At 36.2% G+C, this 22,641-nt stretch overlaps 1 protein-coding gene across 1 annotated transcript in view; it reads left to right on the top strand.

Moving 5' to 3' along the window:
- Positions 1–22,641, top strand: part of LOC126249416 (bromodomain adjacent to zinc finger domain protein 2B-like) — a 352,537-nt gene that overhangs the window by 139,646 nt on the left and 190,250 nt on the right. The window contains exons 19-21 of the mRNA XM_049951070.1: positions 7,510–7,575; positions 13,187–13,231; positions 21,625–21,678. Of these exons, the coding sequence (XP_049807027.1) occupies positions 7,510–7,575; positions 13,187–13,231; positions 21,625–21,678 (165 nt within the window). The remainder of the gene's footprint in view (positions 1–7,509; positions 7,576–13,186; positions 13,232–21,624; positions 21,679–22,641) is intronic.

Here is a 22,641-nt window from a genome sequence, read left to right on the forward strand (position 1 = left end):
GATTACAGTATTAGTGTCATCCACAAAAAGAACTAATTCTGCTTGTTGTGTACTAGATGGAAATTGTTTACATGTATGAGAACCAATAGCAAATTTAAGATTGAGCCTTGCAGAATTCAATAGATGATTTCTCCCCTGGCAGAGTAATGTCCCTGGACTACATTGGTTGAATTACTAAGTTCAACTTTCCACTTTCTTTTATTTATATATGACATTATCCTTTGATTGTCTGTACAATCAATCCCATAAAACCTCAGTTTATCTAGGAGAATATTGTGATTCACACAGTCAAATGCTTTTGACAGGTCACAGAAAATACCAATTGGTGCTATTTTGTTATTTAAAGTTTGTAATATGTGGTGAATGAACATGTAAATGGCATTCTCTGTACAGTGACTCTTCCGAGGTCCAAATTATGATTTACTGAGGACAGTATTGTTGCTCAAGTGAGATACTATTCTAGAATATATCATCTTCTCATAAATTTTGGAAAACATTGTCAGTAGTGAAACAGATCTGTAGTTGGTGATGTAAATCCTGTCACCTTTACCTTGAGTTAGTGATGCAGTACATATTTCAGATAAGACAGGGCGTATTATTTGGGAACAGATCTTTAGTACTTTGTTGAAACCACTATCAAATCCAAATGGGCTTTTCTTTCTTACAAAATATATAATTTTATTAATTTTAGAAGGCACGTTGGTGATACGTTCATATGACTGAGTTTTATGAGAGTTTCTTTTTCAACATACTGCTGTGATTTTCTCTTGAACTATCTGTCCCTATATTTTGTGCTATAATGAAGAAATGATTATTGAATATGTTTTCCATCTATTACTCATCATTTATAGCCTTGCAATTCAATTCAGCAGTGATGTTATCCTGTTTTGTGGCTGGTTTTCCTGTCTCTCATTTCACTATACTCCATATGGCCTTAAGTCTGTTGTCAGAATTACTTATTTCTGACATAATTTACATGTTTCCTGATTTTTTAGAAATAAGTTTTCATAGTAATTTATAATAGTTTTTGTAGTGTGCAAACATTGGAGGATCTCTACATAATCTTGCCAAAATATGCAGTTTCCTTTTCCTTTCATGAGATACTTTAATCCCTCTAGTTACACATGGTTTTGTTACGTTTAATGTCCTATGAAAGCGATTTTCAAATAATATAATGAATTTATCATTGACTAGATTTTTTATGTCAGCATCTGGTTCATTATAAATTTCATCTCAGATCACCTCTTGTAAAGTGCTCTTAAAAACATTTGATCTTCAGTCATTAATTATATTAACAGATTTCCACTGAGGAGTACCAGTACTTTGAAGCTCTATCTTATTTATCCTAACTAACAGTGCATGATGGTCAGAGAAAGCATTTGTTACTGGCATACAGTAATTTTCTTACTTTAAGATCCATTAAATAAAGCATTATCAGTTGGGGTCCTACTGCTTTTATCCACCCCTGATGGAAACTTAATTACCGAAATAAAATTGTAGGATCCAAATAAGGTTTCCAGATCATTTTTACTATCAGAATCCTTTTAGAAAATCCACATTGAAATCACCACAGGCTACTAACCGCTTGCTGCTGTCTGACAGATAGCATAGTATCGCTACAAAATCTACTTGTCTCAATGTTTCTGAAATTATATTTTGTCATAATATATGTAACAGCTCCTCTTTTTCCCATATTAATTCTGCTTGAGTAAGTTGGATGCTAGAGCATAATCTTTTATATTTAACTTCTCTAATCCTTTGGTTAAATGGTGCTCAGGTAGGCTCAGGATGTTCATCTTTTCAGAGCTTAATAAATTTTCCAAACAGAAAAGTTCTTTTGTTTTGTTACTCAGTCCTCTAATATTCTGATGAAATAGGTTAAACTTACTTTTCTGTGCATTCTTAAGCATTTTGTGGGGTTGTTATGTTATTTTAAGTTCTTTCATTACAGCGTGTGCCTGAATCCTGATCTAACCCATATAGTTCAAGTTTCATGTGGGCTAATTCAGTTGATCTTTGCAAAATTTTGGTCTGTTGCCAAAGAACCCTATTATTTTTTTAAAAAGAAAATCTGAACTGAAAACAGCTTTGTAAATATGTTTGGAATTTTCCACATGTTGTAACAAAATACTAAGCAACATCTTTATGAGATGTGTGGAAGATTTCATTGCTATAACTTTAGTGATGTTTTGATGGTATGGTTGAAGCAATAGAAAAAGGGTAATGGAAACTGAACTGATAACAATTTTCAGTATAATTCCCTTGTGCACTATTATGTTTACCAACATTGTTGTTTAATGGTTTGAACATGAACTGTAACATCTGCAACTGTTCTGCTTTGCTGAGTTGTGAACATTTCATTGCTATGATGCTGTCCTATAAAATTTCTGTAGTTAACTGCTGATGTGCATGTCAATTTGACCAGTGTGTTTCTGAGGTGATATTGCATGCAAGTATAGCGATTCATATCTATGATGACATGTGTTAAGTTTTTATACTTATCATTGTTCGTATCTGTTTGTCTGTTTCAGTCCAGTCCTCATGTCATTTGCTTGACACTGTGTGAGGCTTTGTACCTTCTACTTGCATAAATTTGTAATGCCTGTGTTTTATCACTCTTTATCTGCAATACATATTGATTAATTTAGCACATTTTCTGCCTTCTGTTTAGATATTTCAATTCTGTCAGGGATGGCAGATTCCATTATTCATTTTTTTCCTTTTCTTGGATGTTATTGGAAAAGCAGTATTTCATTAAGTAATATTTCATTCAGTGTGTGGTATACTACAACACTTATGATATGAAAGTGTAAATGAAAATATTTTAATGGTCTAAAATATCTGTTTGTCAACTTAGAAGTTCCTTTTCATTTTCTTAATTTCTTACTGTCTGTTATTTTAATGTCTGGAAAATGTACTACCACAACTAATATTTACTACTTTTGCATGTTTTGGAGTTGTTGTTTAACAGGACTTGTGTTATGAAATATAAAATAACTTCATAACAATATTATTTTCATTGGTTATGGAAGAGTGTAATTATTCTGAGGAGTACTGATATTTCCTCCATTTCAACTGATATTTAATTGTATGTGTTTATAATGAATTATTCCAATTGGTGTTTTTTTTAATTTTCACATGGTGTAGATACCACAGCAATAGTGTTTTCGGAGCTTTATGTAGTAAGGTAGATGTCACTGATCATGTTAAGATATTTCTAAATAGTTTACTGTATTTTGGTAATGTAGCTCTTCGTAGATCATGATTTTAAGGAGCAATTGTACTAATGTTGTTCAAGTGGCAACTTTCCTCCTTTACACTCGCTGTCTCTTCCTCATCTATTGTTTTCTGGTACCATAATATACAAAAATCTCTGTTGTTTCGTGCCATCTTGAAGTGAAGATAGAAATACTCTGCACTAATTGCACTGATGATGACTCATCACAACGGTTTCCTTTAACAAAATGTAAGTTTGAGGAACAGATGCTCCAATGGGTGTGTTAAATAAGCATTTGATTCTGTTGTTGATGGGCTTCTGTTTCCACGTATGGAAGAATTTTCAGTGATTCAGTTATTTATTTGCTATTGAGGTGAAGCCTCTGTAGTACTGTCAGGCATTCTGTTCTAATGAACAACAGTTATCCCTGATGGTGCCTTTGGTTTAGTGAAGTGACTAACATTACTTTAGGTCACTGTTAATGATGGTCACAGGCACACATACAAAAAAATGGATTTGCTTAAATCTCTATCAGACTGCCTCCAAAGCTTTGAAGACGTCAGCTTAAGATTAGATGAGACCTATGTGCAGAGTCATATACATGTTTATAATTAGTATAAATAAAAATTTGTGATGATTTTTGAGCACTTATTTTAGAAGAGAGAAAGGAAAAGTGTCCTGACTAAGGTAGCAAACATGTAAAATTTAACACTGACTGGAATATACATTTTGTTATAAAAATCAGCATTGTACCAGAAAAATGTGTGATATCTTGTGCAGATGTTATTTTTTGAGTTTCTCCTTTCAAAATCCAACAACCTCAGATTTTGTACCATACACGTGTTACCCATTTGTTATGTAAAGGAGAAACTAAATAAAAATTTTTGAATGTGGTGTATGAATATGAGGTAATGTACAAATATGAAGTTGACGTAAAAACATCCTTCCTGCTCACAGTGAAAGACAAAGCAAACAAAAAACTAAATGGATCAATAAAATAATAATAACAATAATAATCATACTCCCAAAAGGGTTTTTGTAATTGCTTAAAACTTAATGCATCACACAATACTTGGTCAATTGAAAATGGCCAGCAGTGTGTAATGAAGTACTCATTCAGACTAACAGCCTAGTGAAAATGGTGCTGTTTTTTGATTTTATGAGAAAAATTAACACATATGGAGAGAACTTTTTGTACCATGTTGGGGTATCTCCCCATTTTAGACAGAAGGTAAGTAGGGAGGCATAGCGACTGAAGGTGATAAACTGCTATGCATCAGTCTATATTTGCTGGAATTGGACATTTAATTCCTATTCATCAGAAGATAATTGCCCATGGCATTCCAGATGATCCTGCATGTGGTCTGCTGTTGAGATTTCAGGTAATCTGATGGGCCATGGAAGTGTAAGATTAGCTGTACCCTTGACATGATGCAGCTATGTATTTCTTCAGGGAATTTCCTCCTAGAAAGTATACTACATGTGACAAAATGTTGCCACAAGATGTCCTGCATATACACTCCTGGAAATTGAAATAAGAACACCGTGAATTCATTGTCCCAGGAAGGGGAAACTTTATTGACACATTCCTGGGGTCAGATACATCACATGATCACACTGACAGAACCACAGGCACATAGACACAGGCAACAGAGCATGCACAATGTCGGCACTAGTACAGTGTATATCCACCTTTCGCAGCAATGCAGGCTGCTATTCTCCCATGGAGACGATCGTAGAGATGCTGGATGTAGTCCTGTGGAACAGCTTGCCATGCCATTTCCACCTGGCGCCTCAGTTGGACCAGCGTTCGTGCTGGACGTGCAGACCGCGTGAGACGACGCTTCATCCAGTCCCAAACATGCTCAATGGGGGACAGATCCGGAGATCTTGCTGGCCAGGGTAGTTGACTTACACCTTCTAGAGCACGTTGGGTGGCACGGGATACATGCAGACGTGCATTGTCCTGTTGGAACAGCAAGTTCCCTTGCCGGTCTAGGAATGGTAGAACGATGGGTTCGATGACGGTTTGGATGTACCGTGCACTATTCAGTGTCCCCTCGACGATCACCAGTGGTGTACGGCCAGTGTAGGAGATCGCTCCCCACACCATGATGCCGGGTGTTGGCCCTGTGTGCCTCGGTCGTATGCAGTCCTGATTGTGGCGCTCACCTGCACGGCGCCAAACACGCATACGACCATCATTGGCACCAAGGCAGAAGCGACTCTCATCGCTGAAGACGACACGTCTCCATTCGCCCCTCCATTCACGCCTGTCGTGACACCACTGGAGGCGGGCTGCACGATGTTGGGGCGTGAGCGGAAGATGGCCTAACGGTGTGCGGGACCGTAGCCCAGCTTCATGGAGACGGTTGCGAATGGTCCTTGCCGATACCCCAGGAGCAACAGTGTCCCTAATTTGCTGGGAAGTGGCGGTGCGGTCCCCTACGGCACTGCGTAGGATCCTACGGTTTTGGCGTGCATCCGTGCATCGCTGCGGTCCGGTCCCAGGTCGACGGGCACGTGCACCTTCCGCCGACCACTGGCGACAACATCGATGTACTGTGGAGACCTCACGCCCCACGTGTTGAGCAATTCGGCGGTACGTCCACCCGGCCTCCCGCATGCCCACTATATGCCCTCGCTCAAAGTCCGTCAACTGCACATACGGTTCACGTCCACGCTGTCGCGGCATGCTACCAGTGTTAAAGACTGCGATGGAACTCCGTATGCCACGGCAAACTGGCTGACACTGACGGCGGCGGTGCACAAATGCTGCGCAGCTAGCGCCATTCGACGGCCAACACCGCGGTTCCTGGTGTGTCCGCTGTGCCGTGCGTGTGATCATTGCTTGTACAGCCCTCTCGCAGTGTCCGGAGCAAGTATGGTGGGTCTGACACACCGGTGTCAATGTGTTCTTTTTTCCATTTCCAGGAGTGTAGATTGACAGTATCATGATCCTCTTCCAACTACTAGTATTGTGCAGTGGTGATTTAGACCTACACATCACTAGTAAGAGGGGTAGAACACCATGGCAGAGGTTTGAGGAACTTACTGCAAGGAACATGATCATTGTTACTGCTGAAGTAGAATCTGGACTAACAATTCAGTTCCACTGTGTTGTAGTTCAGTGTGCCGTTTCATGACATATGTTTAATGAGGGTGACGAAGGATAGATCCAAGTGGCATCACACTTAACACATACTAGGCTACTATATGTCACACTTAAAAATGCCTGGCATGATTCAGATAGGTGCTTTGTCTTATAACAGTGTTATTGGGACTGGTAGATGATGTGCTATGTTATACTGTAATAACTTATGTATCACTGGTGGACAAATATACATCAAAAATTATTCTGTCAATGAGTGATTGTGCTGGTGCATCCATAGCTTATCAAACTCAGTCAATTAGATAAACACTTGTCAGTTGTAAAAGCATATTATTGCACTGGTCATTGGCTGATGCTTAATTAAAAGTTTAAAAGTGCTCCACTATACACCAGCACTGAATGCCTTCTTATTGGTCATTATAGTTTCCACATTCACAGGCTGTGGATGTGAACCTGAGTTCTAACCAGAAGGTATATTCAGAGACCGTTAACTATTGATCTTTTATTTTTCTAAATATAATGTAATGCAGATATGTCTTCCACATACATTAGTACATAATTAGCACTTCCATCAGTTCACTTCCAATCATAAATTGTCCACAGATGTTTTTACTGTTAGTTAGGAGGATTCTAACACTCAGAGATAAATGTGGTCTGTAATAACTTGCTAGTTGCTGATGATAAGAAATACATTTGGTACCCAGATAGTGCTCTACTCAGAAAATTCCTTAAATTTATGGGACAGAATGAGGTGAAGCAAGAGAGATTATTCTCTGGGGGAAAAAAATCGTTCTGCAGCAAATTAGTTGGGCATTTTACATAGCCTTAAATGAAATCCATGGCTGATTGGTTCATAGAACATGAGATGACATTATCATTTGACACAAAGCACATTACTTGATATATGTTAAGAATATGTGTTTACTTATAAGAGGGACTTTCCCTTTAAATGAATTTATAAATTTAATTCATTTTATTTTAGATATAACAGTATTAGTCCTGTTATTCGTTTTGGAGAAAATCTATCCCATAAATGCTGTACATTTCTGAAACATTCGTTCAGTGCTTTTTAATGTTGAATTAATGGTACAGAAAATGTAAGAAAGGCAGTATGATCTTGAGATAATGTTTAGTTGCACAACTAGTTGCTTGATTTTTTTCATGTCTGTTTCATGTTGAGGTCCGACGCCGACGCCAAGAAATGCTGGAGAAACAAAGACAGGAAGAGCAGCTTCGCAAACAACAGGTATGTTCCTAACATGAAGTATACATAACACTTTCTTAATATGGCTGATAAACATGCTACCTGTTTGATAAATCATTATTGATGGCAATGATGGAAATTAAATGGCAATGATGATGACAGGCTGGGAGGTGGTATGTTTCAGTAACAGTTGGTGCTAGTTAAATTTACTGCAGGACAGTATAGCACATGAAACTCACTATTAACTTCAAAATTTTGGTCTTTTATTAGTTTTCAGTTATAAAGGTAATAGGTAGTGAAACATGCACACTAGCAATGTACAATATGTGCACTAATGTACAAGAATCCAAACTTTCTTGGTGAATTTCACTGATTAAATGTTGTTGGATTAACAGTTGAAGCAATGTTTTGACATACCTCCAATTTGTCTTCTGCAATGCTAGTTGAAACATTCTGTTAAGATAACTGTGTTAATTGACTGTTAATTTGAGGATATTTCATCACTGTAGTCTAATAATTCACTCATTGTCTGTAATGTTTTGAAACAGAGTACACCTGCAGTTTCTCTTTCTCATTGCTTCCCATATTTCTACATTTAGAGGGGTACCTAGTTTGTTGCTAGTCCATATCATGTACCACAGTTTCATCTTTTATTGGAAATCATTGATTTTTAATGACATACAGTAAACTTTTTAAATACAGTACAGCAGCAGAATAAGGAGACCCATTCACTGCAATTTCTTTTTTACATTTTTACCCCAGTGCTGACCAAGCTTGAAAACATAGTGGAGGTACGGAAAGGCACTGCCTCAAATTTTGGTATTTCTGCTGGGTTCTGGCAACTTTTCTTGAATAACTTGATAATTGTTTAAAATCTCTCCAGTGAATAATCATCACCTTCTCTAAAACTCTAAGGTGCATACAGATATTTAAACACATTTTCCATGTTGTTTTAAAATTAAATTATATGGCAATGATGGTATTAACAGTATTTTGTACTAATTCGTGTAACTGCTCATTCTAATTGCTAATTTCCGTGACTCCTCTGTCTCACCCCATCTCCAATGAGTTAAATGCAAACAAGTGCAAAATCATTGGTAATTTAGAGCCAGGGGGCCTATTAACTCTGGTTGACAGAAATTTGGATGCTGAACTTTAGCACTGGAAAATTAAATTAAAGTATCATTCAGCATGACTGTTTTACTCAGGTAATCTTAATAGTTTACTCTGTCACAGAAACTGTATGGTCAGAATGTGTGCTAATTGAGTTTCAGAGATTGAATGACATACTATGGAGGAAAATGGCTCAATTGCTGTAGGTCAAACTTAAAATTCAAAGCTTCAGGGTTCAGTCCTCAGTAAATACTAAAATTTTTCTGTGGCATTGTTTCTTTCACCTCTGTCAATGAATTATTGATGTGAAAAATGCCAAGTTGTGCTGTGGTTTAGGGTCATAATTGAACTGTAGGTTTCCATGTAACTTCCTGGGTAAATCCGATCAAAAGATTGAATTAAGACAAGGGCACACAATCTTCAAGAGGACCATGCAAAGTTAAGCACTGCAATGTTCAAACTAGCTTTCAGGTTGAGGACAGCTCTTAACAAATTGTTTGGGGGATATTAGTTTGTTTCTTCACTAGGTAACTCCCCAGTATACTGTCCATACATTCATTGTTGTTACCTGTCAGTTACATTGTTACATATTTGCAGGGTAGTTTACATTACTTAATTACTTCATCTTAAACCAATTTTGACCAATTATATCTGTATTAGTTGCTAAACATCTACAGTGTGAAAGTCACAGTTGATAGAGAGGCATTATTGTCTTTAAATGTGAAATTTACTCTGTAGATATTGTGATCTTTCTTCACTTGATAAAGGCCATAGTCAAAACTGATCATATGTAAATTACGTCTATACAACTTGTGCATTTTCATGTTTATTTCATAACTTTTTATTGCAAGTTATAGTACATTCCATTTGGAATAACCAAATACTGATAAACTGAAAAATACATTTTGCAACCTAAATTCTGATAACTTGAAAAATACGCGCAATAACTGCCAGCTTCTTACTAAGCTATGTGAATTTCACACTGAGTGGCAATTTTAAGTTACCCACTCTTACTGTAAAATCAAAACTTTATTAAAAATGTTTGTATCATTCAGATATTTTGTGTGTTTGTTTCTGGAATACAAGTACTGTATTTTTTTATCCTTGACCTGCTTGCATAACTGATCTGCATAAAGTAACATTTAATATCACCTCTGGGTTTTTCATTAAGAATTATTGCAAAATTGATTACTGGCCAATTTTGTTTCATTGATACGAACAGGAAAACTTCATGTAAACAATAACACGTAAAATAAAACAAAATTGATTATTTTCTCATGACGTAATGTGAAATAAGTGGGTTGTATGAACTTTTGCAAAATGTGGCATTTTTGCAGTTTTTGAGTAGAAATATCACACATCTGAGAGCAGCAGTTTCTTATATTGGTAACAGATATTTACTGAATGCTGAAATTGGATTATAACACTCTTTCTCATCACTAATCTTCATATGACAACTCCTTTCCCATGCAAAGATTCATGGCTCTAGATGTGATGTCAAACACAAATACCTTACTTCCCAGAACTCCAGTCCACTAACAACTTTACTCATCATCATGACATTTCCAGATACTTTTGCACAACCTAATATTTGCATAGTATGCAAGTGTAAATATGTAAAACACCAAATATGACACTAGTTTTGAAAACACAAAATCAATTTTCAACCTAACGTAGAACCTTGGCTACACAGCAGATCATGTGGTCATCTCAAACTTCATTCGAAATATGGTAAAAATAATATTGAATAAATATTGAAATAAGCATTCGCTCAGTGAGGTATTACTGAACTTAACTAACTGTCATAATTGCTATGAATTGTGGGTGTCCTTAACAGCACTGCTAACTTTGGAGAGACATGAGTCAGAAGTCACTCTGTTTCTTGGAACTGGTAGCAGTTATTTCTGTAAAATATGTGGGAGTATGCATTCGGAATGATTTGAAGTGGAATGATCATATAAAATTAATTGTTGGTAAGGCAGGTGCCAGGTTGAGATTCATTGGGAGAGTCCTTAGAAAATGTAGTCCATCAACAAAGGAGGTGGCTTACAAAACACTTGTTCAACCTATACTTGGGTATTGCTCATCAGTGTGGGATCTGTACCAGGTCGGGTTGACAGAAGAGATAGAAAAGATCCAAAGAAGAGCAGTGCGTTTCGTCACAGGGTTATTTGGTAAGCGTGATAGTGTTACGGAGATGTTTAGCAAACTCAAGTGGCAGACTCTGCAAGAGAGGTGCTCTGCATCACAGTGTAGCTTACTGTCCAGGTTTTGAGAGGGTGAGTGTCTGGATGAAGTATCGAATATATTGCTTCCCCCTACTTATACCTCCCGAGAAGATCACGAATGTATAATTTGAGAGATTTGAGCACACATGGAGGCTTTCCGGCAGTCGTTCTTCCCGCGAACCATACGCGACTGGAACAGGAAAGGGAGGTAATGACAGTGGCACGTAATGTGTCCTCCGCCACACACCATTCGGTGGCTTTAGGAGTATATGTAGATGTAGATGTAGATGTAGATGTAGTGTTCTGTTTTACCACGAGAAATATATTTGCATTATGTAATAATCCTGTGCTGTAACCATTTGATAAAAGCACACTGAATGGCTGAAATGTTATATATTAGTGAAGCCTATGTGATGTATTTGGTGATTTTCATGTGTGAAAATATCCAGTTTAATTGATGTACCACATTAAAGATCCCTCCAAACGATGTCATTTTTGGTATATGTATTTTGTACAAAAATATCAGGAAATCAGACGTCTCTATATAAAACTATTACTCGTATTCCAAGTGTTTGAAGATAGATTCATAATTATCAGAAAAAGAACTTTTGGGGATTAAATGAGAAAGATTTTGAGAAATATGAAGGGTTGGATATCCATGTAAATCTGTTTGCAGCTCTAGATTCTTGTTTCAGCCATAGGGATAATAATGAACTCTTAATGCTGGTATGACAAAACATCTGTTATGTATACCTGAAATGGCAGGTCTCAGTCATGTAAAATATTTCAAAGGTATGTAAATACTTTCACAATTTCATGCAAAAGCAACTTTCCATGGCTGCATGACATGCGGACATTGTCATAAGATTGTTGTTGTGATGAAGGCAGTTTGTCTTCTGTTTTCAACACTACTCTCATTATTCAGTTAGCCATCTAATCGTAAACCTTCTTCTGTAGCGCTACATCACAAAAGCATCTATTCTATTTTTAATTATGCTGCAAGTACATAAGAAAGAAATAAATACCAACTGGTTTATTTAACTTCTCTACATTAATATATGTGCATACCACATATTTCATAAACAGATCATTATCTAGAGCTGGAGTTTCTGTAAATCATAGAACTAGATGGGATTGATGTGCAATGTGTTCATGGAATGTTTACAGGCTAGTATGAGTCACCGGTTTTTCTGTAGTAACTGCTGATAATTTTGTTGATGAGTACAATTTTTCATACAGAAGTGTTTGTTCATATGTCTAATGAATGAAAAGGCTTGTGAAGGTTAAGTATCTGCACTGCTAAGAAGAAGCTAAAAATACAATGCCAGGAAGCATGTGGTCATGGGAATTGTCTTATTGAAGTTTAAAACTAGGTGGGTACAATTTAGCCAGTATGACTCCCTTGAACTAATGAATGTTATTGAGAGTGGTTACAGTTTGAAGCGTCCTAGTCTGCAGTGCCTCACACTGGTGTTTCCACATCAAATGGTTTGGCAGCACAATACTATCTGATCCTTAAATAACCATGATTGTAATCTGCTTTAAAATGGAAATTGTCACTAAACATAGTCTGGTACCAATGTGCTCACCCTTTTGCTGGTTTTGTAACCCATTGCACCCATACATGGTGGTAGACTGAGCTAATCATGATGTTCCACTTTTCATTTAAAAGTGTTTTACTAGAGCTGTGGCAGGCATGTGAGTTATTACTGAACTTAACTGACTGTCATAATTGCTATGAATTGTGGGTGTCCTTAACAGCACTGCTAACTTTGGAGAGACGTGAGTCAGAATTCACTCTGTTTCTTGGAACTTATCTGTTGCTACATTGCAGCAAGAGGGCACTCAACCACATTTTACCTTTCTTCATAGCAAAACAAGTAAAATTCATTCTTTGGCTTGCCAATTTGTAGATGCAATATCAGTTTCTCTGGGATGAGAAAGGCTAGTAGGGAACTATTTTATAAGTGTACTTGGGTAGCCACTACTAGTGAACAGTAGCCATGAACGGAAGGTGCGGGACAGGTAACATCCAGCAGTGCTCCATTTGTATTCTATTGTAAACCATATGTTTTACTATGCAATGGCTGTTAAAGTACTAAAGGCCATGCAAATGAAGCTGTGTACATTGAAAATATCAGTTATGCATCCACAGCTTTAGTGATAATATTGTTGTTTTATATTGTTACAATGGTATTTAATTTATCATCATTTTTTGAAGTATTTAGCAACAGTAAGTCAATGCTGTAATTTTGAAATGTTCTGCAGAGCTGTGTGGTTTCTATTTATCTCCCTCTCAATTTATTTTACAGGAACGAGAACTCAAGCGTCAACAGGCTGTGATGATTAAGGAGCAAGTAAGTACCATCTCCATCCAGGCTTATATGACATTTAGTTGTATGTGTTAAAGGTTGTCATGTATGTCAACTTTTACAGGCAAAGTTTCTAGTAGCATTCTTGCAGTTAATATTAAATTTAACTGTTCTATTTTGTATTTCAGTTTTTCTCTTTGTGTGACAGTCAAAATATTGTGAATTATGATGCTAATATATTAATATTAAAATAAAATGAAGTAAAGGTATAATCATTTGCAATATACACAAAAATTAGTTTGAAATAAATGTTATAGAATTTGTATGCTCTTCAGTGAAACAGAGAGGGATGTGCACTGTGTAACAACTCAAAATATTGGAATCATTTGACTACTATTGTGCTCATTATGTAGTATGAATAACAGGAAACATATGCTGAAATAGAATGTTTATATGATGAGTTTATAAAACTTGGATGAAACATATCAGAAAAAATCAACAAGACAGTCAGTTCTGTAATAGAAAAATCAAGTGAGGTAGTGCAGCATTTGTTGTGGCATTGAATATATATTGATCATCATCACTGTCTTTGTCCCATATGTAATTATTTCTGAAGACATAATTTCAATCATTCAGTTACCTCATTCAACATAACTGTCAGTTTTCAGTCCAGGTAGCACTTGTGTTGCCTGTTCAATGTAAAACTGTGTAGTTTTCCTTGTGCAGCTGGCTTAATTTCTGTCTCAACTGATACTGTGTTGAGTTATTAGTAGTGAGTATCCATATTACAAAGAAAATACTCACAATGCATTTTTGTCTTCAGTAATTACTAACTTTTATATTCATGCCATTCTATTATGTACATGAGTTACATTATTGGTTTTAGTTATTATGATTTGTTTCTGATTACTGGATTCCACTTTTTACAAACATTTTAATACACACTAAACATTTCAGCCAATCAATGTACAGCTTTTTGTTCACATACTTAATTGGCAATTTATAACCTATTCTGAAAAAGATACAGTTTCTGCAGAATGAATTTTGTCATTTTTACATCTTTTATTCATTGAGAAATTCTTATCTGTCTGTTCCTTCTTAACCCAATTACTGCCAATCAGCCACATCTCTTATAACAAACTGAATGGGTAGCAGTGTTGTTATTCATGTTTACTGTGTTTACATTTATCCCACTGCAGGCAGTAGATGTACAGTGCACTAAATGTTCGTGGGTCGTATAACACATTTGACTTTGTGACACAGACAGGTATGATGAAAGGGTCTTTTAAGTGAAAAGTGGAAGGTGGAAAAACGTGTTGCGCACAATGCTCAGTGTCTGCATCCAAAAAATTACAAAATGGCAACAACATACATAAATTTGACAGTGATAATGTGTTTTAAACTATGTTGGTACCAGAAATTAAGTGATTGCTATTATAAGCTGCAAGCCCGAAGGATTGTAGTACCAATGTACCAAATATGATGAGAATTAGGTTTTAATTTGATATGGGGCTTGTATATTACTATACTATACTTTAACTGCTAGTCAGTTAAACTTTACTCATTTCAGAAATGGGTTACCAGAAAATATTAAAATGATTAGAGCTGCAGCCTATGAGATAAGAGTGAACAGAAATTTTTCTCTGGATTCAGGAAAACCGAAACTGAAAAGTGTATATAAATAAGAAACCGCCGTGTTGCCATAGGTGATGAGAACAGATGACGGCAATATTAGGAAAGGAAGACTTGTGCTCTCTATCAACATCTACATTTATGTTCTGCTGGTCATTGTAAAGTGCATGGCTGTGGCACATGTATTGATATCTCAATCTGCAATGTCAAATGTGATAATCAGTTGAAGAAAGTGTCAAAATGCAAATGACTGTTAGAAAATATCAGCATTTCTGATCTGCCTGCTTAGCAGAAGAAATTTGTAACAGGAAAAGGGAAGTATTTGCTGAATGTCAAGTTACTTGTCATTTACTATTCACTGCTTTATGTTATTTGGGTCATTTGCTTTCCCATCAATATGATTTTTCCACAGTTTTAAGTAAATTCTTTGAAATTAATTTTTGGTTTCAAGAAGCAGACAATGACTATCATTATTCTGTTGTACAGTGTGATGAAAATCTTGTGGATTCTTTTTTAAGTGGATGATAACCTGCGGAAATGCCGTCTCTGTTAATGTTCTATAGTTTCTCTAAGTATTATCCCACCATTTCATTAAACATCTGAAAATGTTTACTCATCAACAGAATTCCAGTTTTTGTCACTGGTCACGTCCCCTCAATTATTATTATCAGTTCTTTAGATTGAGCACCAAAGCAACCACTGTCAATGTAAGCATTTAATGAGAATTAATGGTATTTATATACAGAAAAGATTTTGGTTTACATACGCTTTCATATTACAATAGCAGTCATTTGTTTGTTTGCCGTATAATTTTCTACTTAATAGCTCCTCTCAAGGGTAAATCATGTTGTAGGAAACCAGAACCAGAGAAGACATCATTGCCACTGTTGTGTGTTCTTAAGCTTGCTGCTGTTAAAATGGCAGAAAAACTGTGGCTGCTTCATTTAGGGAAAGGTGAAAAATATCTTAGTGCAGAGTCTGGATAATACCAAGTAATCAGATACTAAAGAGGAAATGATCACGTGAAATCTCTCCACAGATGTGTGATTGGTTTGGTGAATATTTGAATAATACAACACAGTACGTTATACTGGATGTCAAATGTTCAACAGAATGAAAGTAACATCATGTTGTGTCCCAAGGAGGTTTAATAGCATCTATAATGTTCTCATTATGTGTAAATGATTTATTGGATAGGGTCAGCAACACTTTAAGATTTATCACTGACTATGCTGCTGTCTACAGGAAAGTATTGTTTCTGGATGATTGTAAGGAAATGATGAAAGAGTTGCACAAAGTTTCTAATTAGTGCAGTGAGTGGCAGGTCTCTTCAAATGTAAATAAATGGAAGATAATGCATATAACAAAGGTATTCCAGCACAAGAGTACTGGTGAACACCTTGAGCTTATCACATTGTATAATTATTTATGGGCAATACTAAGAAGCAATATTAGAAGTGAATATCTCTTAAGATTTGTATTGTGGAAAGCAAATGGAAGCCTTGGGTTTATGAGAAGGGTTCTGGGAAAGCCACTGCATCTGTAAAGGAAACTGCATATGAGTCACCAGTGCAACAAATTGTGGAGTATCTTTCCAGAGTTTTGAGTTCTTATCAGGCAGGTATGACAGCAGACAACCAACAAATTCAGAGATATGCCCATGTGAAAGTGTAACAGAAGTGCTCTGGGAATGTAAATTGGATTGCAGAACACTGTTGGATAAATTTAGAGAACCTGTATTCAAGGGAGACTGAGAGATTATTCTGCTGCTCCCATCATATATCTCATGCAGGGATCATGAAAATAAGATAAGAGATAAGGACAAATACAGAGGCACATAAATAGTCATTTTTTCCATTGTTCAACATGAAAATGGAATATGTATGGAGCTCCCTCCATCATGCACTATTTAGTGGCTTCTGGAGTATAGACGTAGAGAGGGACATAATTATTTTGGTGTGCAATTACATTGGATGCAAAACAAATTACACTGTCAGTATTTTCCCATGTATCTTTTGGAACAATTCCCCTCATTTCACATTAAGTTTCTAATGCAGCTAATCTTGGAGACTATAATAAAAATGAACAGTGATAATTGAACACCTAGGCACCTGCTTCATCATAACGCCTCTACCATGTCACAACAAAACTTGCAACAAGTTTGCAATAACCTTGTGCACTGTTGTGCTCTACGAGGATAAGGGAAAGGGGGTGGGGCTATGAGTTATCACCTTTTACTCTTTCGTTATACACTCTAAGGGAAGAAAAGACTCACCATGAAGGACTACCCAAATGGACAGAAATCAGTTGATGTGATGTACATGTACAGGCAAACAAATGATTATAATTTCAGAAAAAAATGGATGACTTATTCAAGAGAAAGAGCTTCACAAACTGAGCAAGTCACTAACATTTTGGTTGACATCTGGTCCATATGCAAGCAGTTATTTGACCTGGCATTGATTGATAGTGTTTGGATGTCCTCTTGAGGGATATCGTGCCAAATTCTGTTCTGTTGGCACGTCAGATCATCAGAATCATGCACAGATTGGAAGGCCCTGCCCATAATGCTCCAAACATTCGCGCTTAAGGAGAGATATGGTGATCGTGCTGGCTAAGGTATGGTGTGGCAAGCACGAAGAAAAGCAATAAAAACTCTTGCAATGTGTGGACGGACATCATCTTGGTGAAATGTAAGCCTAGGATGGCTTGCCATGATGGGCAACAAATTAGGGTGTAGAATATGGTCAACATATTGCTGTGCTGTAAGAGTGCAGCAGATGACTACCAAATGGGTCCTGCTGTGAAAAGAAACGGCACCAAAGATCATCACTATGGGCTATGTGGTGGGCACAGCCAGGTTGGTATCCCCCTGCCGTCCGGGGTGTTTCCAGACACATCTTTACTTGTCATCGGGACTCAGTGGAAAGTGGGACTTATCTCTGAGGACATTTCTACTCCAGTCAATGAGATAACAGGTGAAAGACATGCCTGGGGACACCCCAGACAGTTGTGGGATACCATTGTGACTGTTGCCTGCCATATGCCCCAACAACCAGGAGTGATAGTCTGAGTGCGATTTCTCTTCATAGCAGGACCGCTTTGGCTGTCATCCACTCCACCCTTACAGTACAGCGATACATTAACGATATTTTACTCCCTGTTTTGTTGCCATTCATGGCAAGCTCATACATAGAGCAAGATAATGACTGCCCACACACAGGAAGAGTTTCTACTGCTTGTCTTTGTGCTTTTTGCTTTGGCCAGCAAGGTCTCCGGATATCTTCCAAACTGAGAATATTTGGAGCATTACAGGCAGGGCCCTCCTAACAGCTCACGATTTTGATGATCTAACATGCTATTTGGACAGAATTTGGCACAATTTCCCTCAGAATGACATCCAACATATGTGTCAATCAATGCCAAGCTGAATAATTGCTTGCATAAGGGTCAGAGGTTGACCAACATGTCATATTATTCCAAGTAAGCATTCACAGCTGAGTGTCACTCACTGCCTCCCACAAAAACCACTTGTAGTATACAAACACAATTTGATATTATTTCTCAATGATGTCACCCTCAACTTGTTTACTGGACACAGGATAGTGTGATAACAGTACCTATAATCCATTAATTTTTTTGTGTAAAATTATTTTTATCTTGGAAATTGAAGTTTGGAAATAGGTTGTGAAGATATCAGAAAGAGATTGTATAGACATTAATCATATTTAACAATGTTCTGCTTAGATCTCAACAGTATAGCATAAACATGAAATGGGCTATGCTAGTTTCTGCACTTATGTTGTTTAATGCAGTTGATTTCTTGTGAGAACGCACACACACACACACACACACACACACACACACACACACACACACACACACACAAAGTTTCCTGAGCAGCAATTTTTGAGAAATGTTCAAAGTTTCCTGAGCAGCAATTTTTGAGAAATGTTCAAAAGTAATAATATGGTAATCATTTGTGTGGTGTGCCTGTTTGTAAATAATGTGTCTATTGTTCTGAATGGACAGTCTTTCATGTTATTTGTCTTGTTTGCTTGCTTTCTTAATTAGCTAAAATCTTTTCTGTTTTGACTTTACAATGTACCTTTATGTATTTGCTTGTACTTTTAGTTATTGTGTCAGTACATTAAAGTAATTTCATTTTTTTGTGGTGGGTCAAATGAGTTGCGCTCAGGTTTATCAATATTTCTTCTCTCAAAAAGTTCTTAGCATTTGTGCATGGATTATTGGAGATGACAAAATGTATTTCCCTGTGAAAGACATGTTAACGTTGGGTATATTATATTTTCTGCAAAACTGTAGTGCTTTTCTAAAGCATGGAAAATTTCTGTAAACTATACAGTGAATGTGTCATTTCAAGTATGACATATGAAAGGGAAAATTTCAATTGGTCACATATGTCAGAGTGACTTGCTTTCATATGTTCACTGTATATTGTACTGTCATGTATTCCACATTTTAAATGATCATTTACCCTAATATGCAGAAATATAAAAATGAAAATTAATTAAATTACTCTATTATAAAACACCAAGCCTGTCATTGTTCCACATTGTAAGGCATTATCATATTTGTTTATCACTATAGAGGGACTGCAAGAAAATTCTTTGCATGAACTCTGTAAATAACATATTTTCCCTTTCTTGAAAGCAGTGAAACACACAGAAGCTTTTTGTCTGACCTTACAAAATGTTTTGAGTGCAACAGTTTGATCCATCACCATTAGTTTGAACATGACATCACATTACTGGTTTCAAAATTTAGAGTTAGGAGCACTAGATTGTCTGATGAAAAACTGACAGAAATGTCATTATGCACAGCCATAGACAGGACTAAATCTTAACCGTGATTATCACAAATGCAAGGGAGTGTTTATAATGCTGTGATCAAGTAAACCAGTTGTGGGAGTAATTATTTATTTTATTGCACTCCTGTTTGTGATAAATGAAACCATTGTCTACAGGGGAAATATCAGGTTTTGGACATCCAAACCTCTGTTTCCTCTTAGCAGTTTTATTTTGCAGTATGTTCCCAAAGAAAAATGAAATTTTGGTAATTTATGACAAATCCTTAAATAATTGAAATCCACAAAGATTCAGTTAGGAGCATCATTGAAATATTGCAAGAAGTAGCAGATATACATAATACTCAATAACCTGAGTTTCATTGTGCTTGCTGTCCATTAAAAGTAAAGGCTGTATCATATCTGTGCCACCGCAATTTTCTGCACACTGAACTCACAGAAAAACAATTTGAATTATGCTGCACAATGTCAGTCTGTGTGGTGTAGAAACTCTCTCTACATGTAATAATATGAATTCCTTGACATGGGAATTCTCACTCTCTGTTCTCCAGTACAGTTTTGTGATGTCATGACATTGCTTTCATTTTGAATGTGTTTGCAGTATGTTACTTTTGCACATTTTTAATTCATGCATTTATTTAATTTCATTTTTTGTTCCTAGCATTGACGATTTTAAATTGCTTATATAGCCTATCCTGTATGTAGCTGTGTGATTGGTGTGAATGTATGTGCACAAAATTTTGTAGACTTCTTGTCTGTCCCAAAAAGTGAGACACTTCTGACGAAATTAAAATTATGATTTTGGGGTATATTAATATGTCTCTTGCATATTTAAATATGTTAATTACTTTCACTAAACATTTACTCATCTAGAAATGTTAGGGTTGAGAAACTGGAATGCATATGAAATATGCAATAGTGTGTTGCAGGTGGTTTGCCCAAAACTTGCTTATGTTGGTTTCATCTGAATCTTTTGTACAGTTAATGCTTGCTAGCATTCTGCAACAGAATTAGTTTAATACTTAATGGAATTATCACTTCTGATTGAGTAACTAATGAGTTACCAATATTTATCTGCATTTATTGATGTTTTCATTTTTATGTCAGCATCAAAAAGCAAACTGTACTGCACATTCCATTACATGATGATGTATTGAAAGTTTTAATGTTACTATATCTGTTTAGGGCACAATATGAACACCACAATATGAACACCACTTAAATCAGTGTACCAGTAACTACATATATAATCTGATTTAATTATTTCAGAAAAATGTAGCCTTTTAATCCTCAAAAAGTCTCTTTAAGTCTTCTGTTTACTTTTGGATAAATGAAGTCACTGACGTGTAAAGCCATCAGATACTTTCAAGAAATTTAATTTTCTCTCTTCTGATATATTTAGTGACATTCTGTCTGAACTGCACTTTGTTTCTTCTTATTCTATTATTCACAAAGGATCGTGTTTTGTGACAAGTATTTGCTCATTATGTAGTCTGACATTAGTCTCAAATGCCTATTGGCTCTTCCTGTCAATGCAGCATCAACCTCATATAAAGAGCAGTGTCATGTGCACTACCTATCTATGAATTAATCTGTATCTGTGGTGGAAATAGGGGACTATGTCAGCTTTCAACTGAATGCAATTGGAAAACAGCCTACAAGCACACACTTTTTACCCTGCAATCCAGTTTGACAGTCATCACTATACCATACAGACTCAAGCTGGGTCTTTCTCATACCCTTATCATATTCTTTGTGTATTTAACCCCATAAAAGAGATTTGTTACTGTTAGAAAATGATTTATTTATATTTTATTATGTATTTAAAATGTATATGTGAAGAGTTATTGTTATTTGCAAATAATCAATTAGCTTATATTTGTCAGAAGTGTCTTACCTGTTGGGATAGATTGTATTTGACTGGCAGGCTGATGTGTGAACACTCTTTGTTTTGTCTGTTTCCCCTCATGCGGTGCAGCTTTACATGCAAGAGCTGAGTAAGCAGAGGGAGATGCTGTACACGGTGGAATTGGTATGTTTCTTATTTCACACTAAACATGCATTCAAATCTGCTGCATGGGTCACTCCAAGAAATGTCTTGTCAGTTGAGGAATTTGAAATAATAAGCTATGGTGCCTACAGAGATTAAAGCAAGGGGAATTCCTTTTATATAAACTGTTAACTTGTATCTTATGCAAGGAAAAATGTTAGAGCATACTTTCTTACTGTTCCTGCATCACTACCTTTTGAGAACCCATTTTTTTAACAAAATAAATAAAAATGCTTATTACTATTGTTTAACATGTTCTTTTATCTGAAACTTGTTTCCCAGATTGAATGCTAATCCTATATTTCTTTTATTAATGCCAGAGATTTACAGGAACTGGAAACAGTTTGCTCATAACAGAACAAAGGAGTGTCAACATCGGCATGTCCCTTTGTGCAACACACATAGCCAGTTGCCATAAGGGCATGGCGGCGGTGTCTGTAATATTGAGAAGTGCATGTAGATACTACTTCATTTGGCACTTATTTCCATTCTACTCTTCTTATAGCATGAAACTCTTATTAGCAGTTACATTGTGTTAAGCGTTTGAAGTAATTGACGGAATCCTACATTATCTAGTATTTTATTATTTTGGCAGTAGGTTCACAGTTTAAATACATACAGGTACATATCAATTATGATCCCTGATTTACTTACGTGTTGTGTGTCTAAATTGTGCACCAATACGTTGTGCTGTGGGGCAAAGCTTTTCTGGTCTAAATATTTGATCTGCTTACATTTATAGATTACAGATCACCTACTGCACTCTTCTGTTTCTCCTCTTGATAGGACTGTGTAGTCAAAAATACATTTTCAATGATAGGTCATATACTGGATATTCTGTTTCTCCTACCATACTTAAATGAAAACTTTATAAATATTTAAATTTTCATTTGGAAAGAAAATCAAGTTATTAAAGAAAATAATTTTGCATTTGTGTCTATATTA

This window comes from Schistocerca nitens, chromosome 3, assembly GCF_023898315.1.
Source record: "Schistocerca nitens isolate TAMUIC-IGC-003100 chromosome 3, iqSchNite1.1, whole genome shotgun sequence".
NCBI lineage: Eukaryota > Metazoa > Arthropoda > Insecta > Orthoptera > Acrididae > Schistocerca > Schistocerca nitens.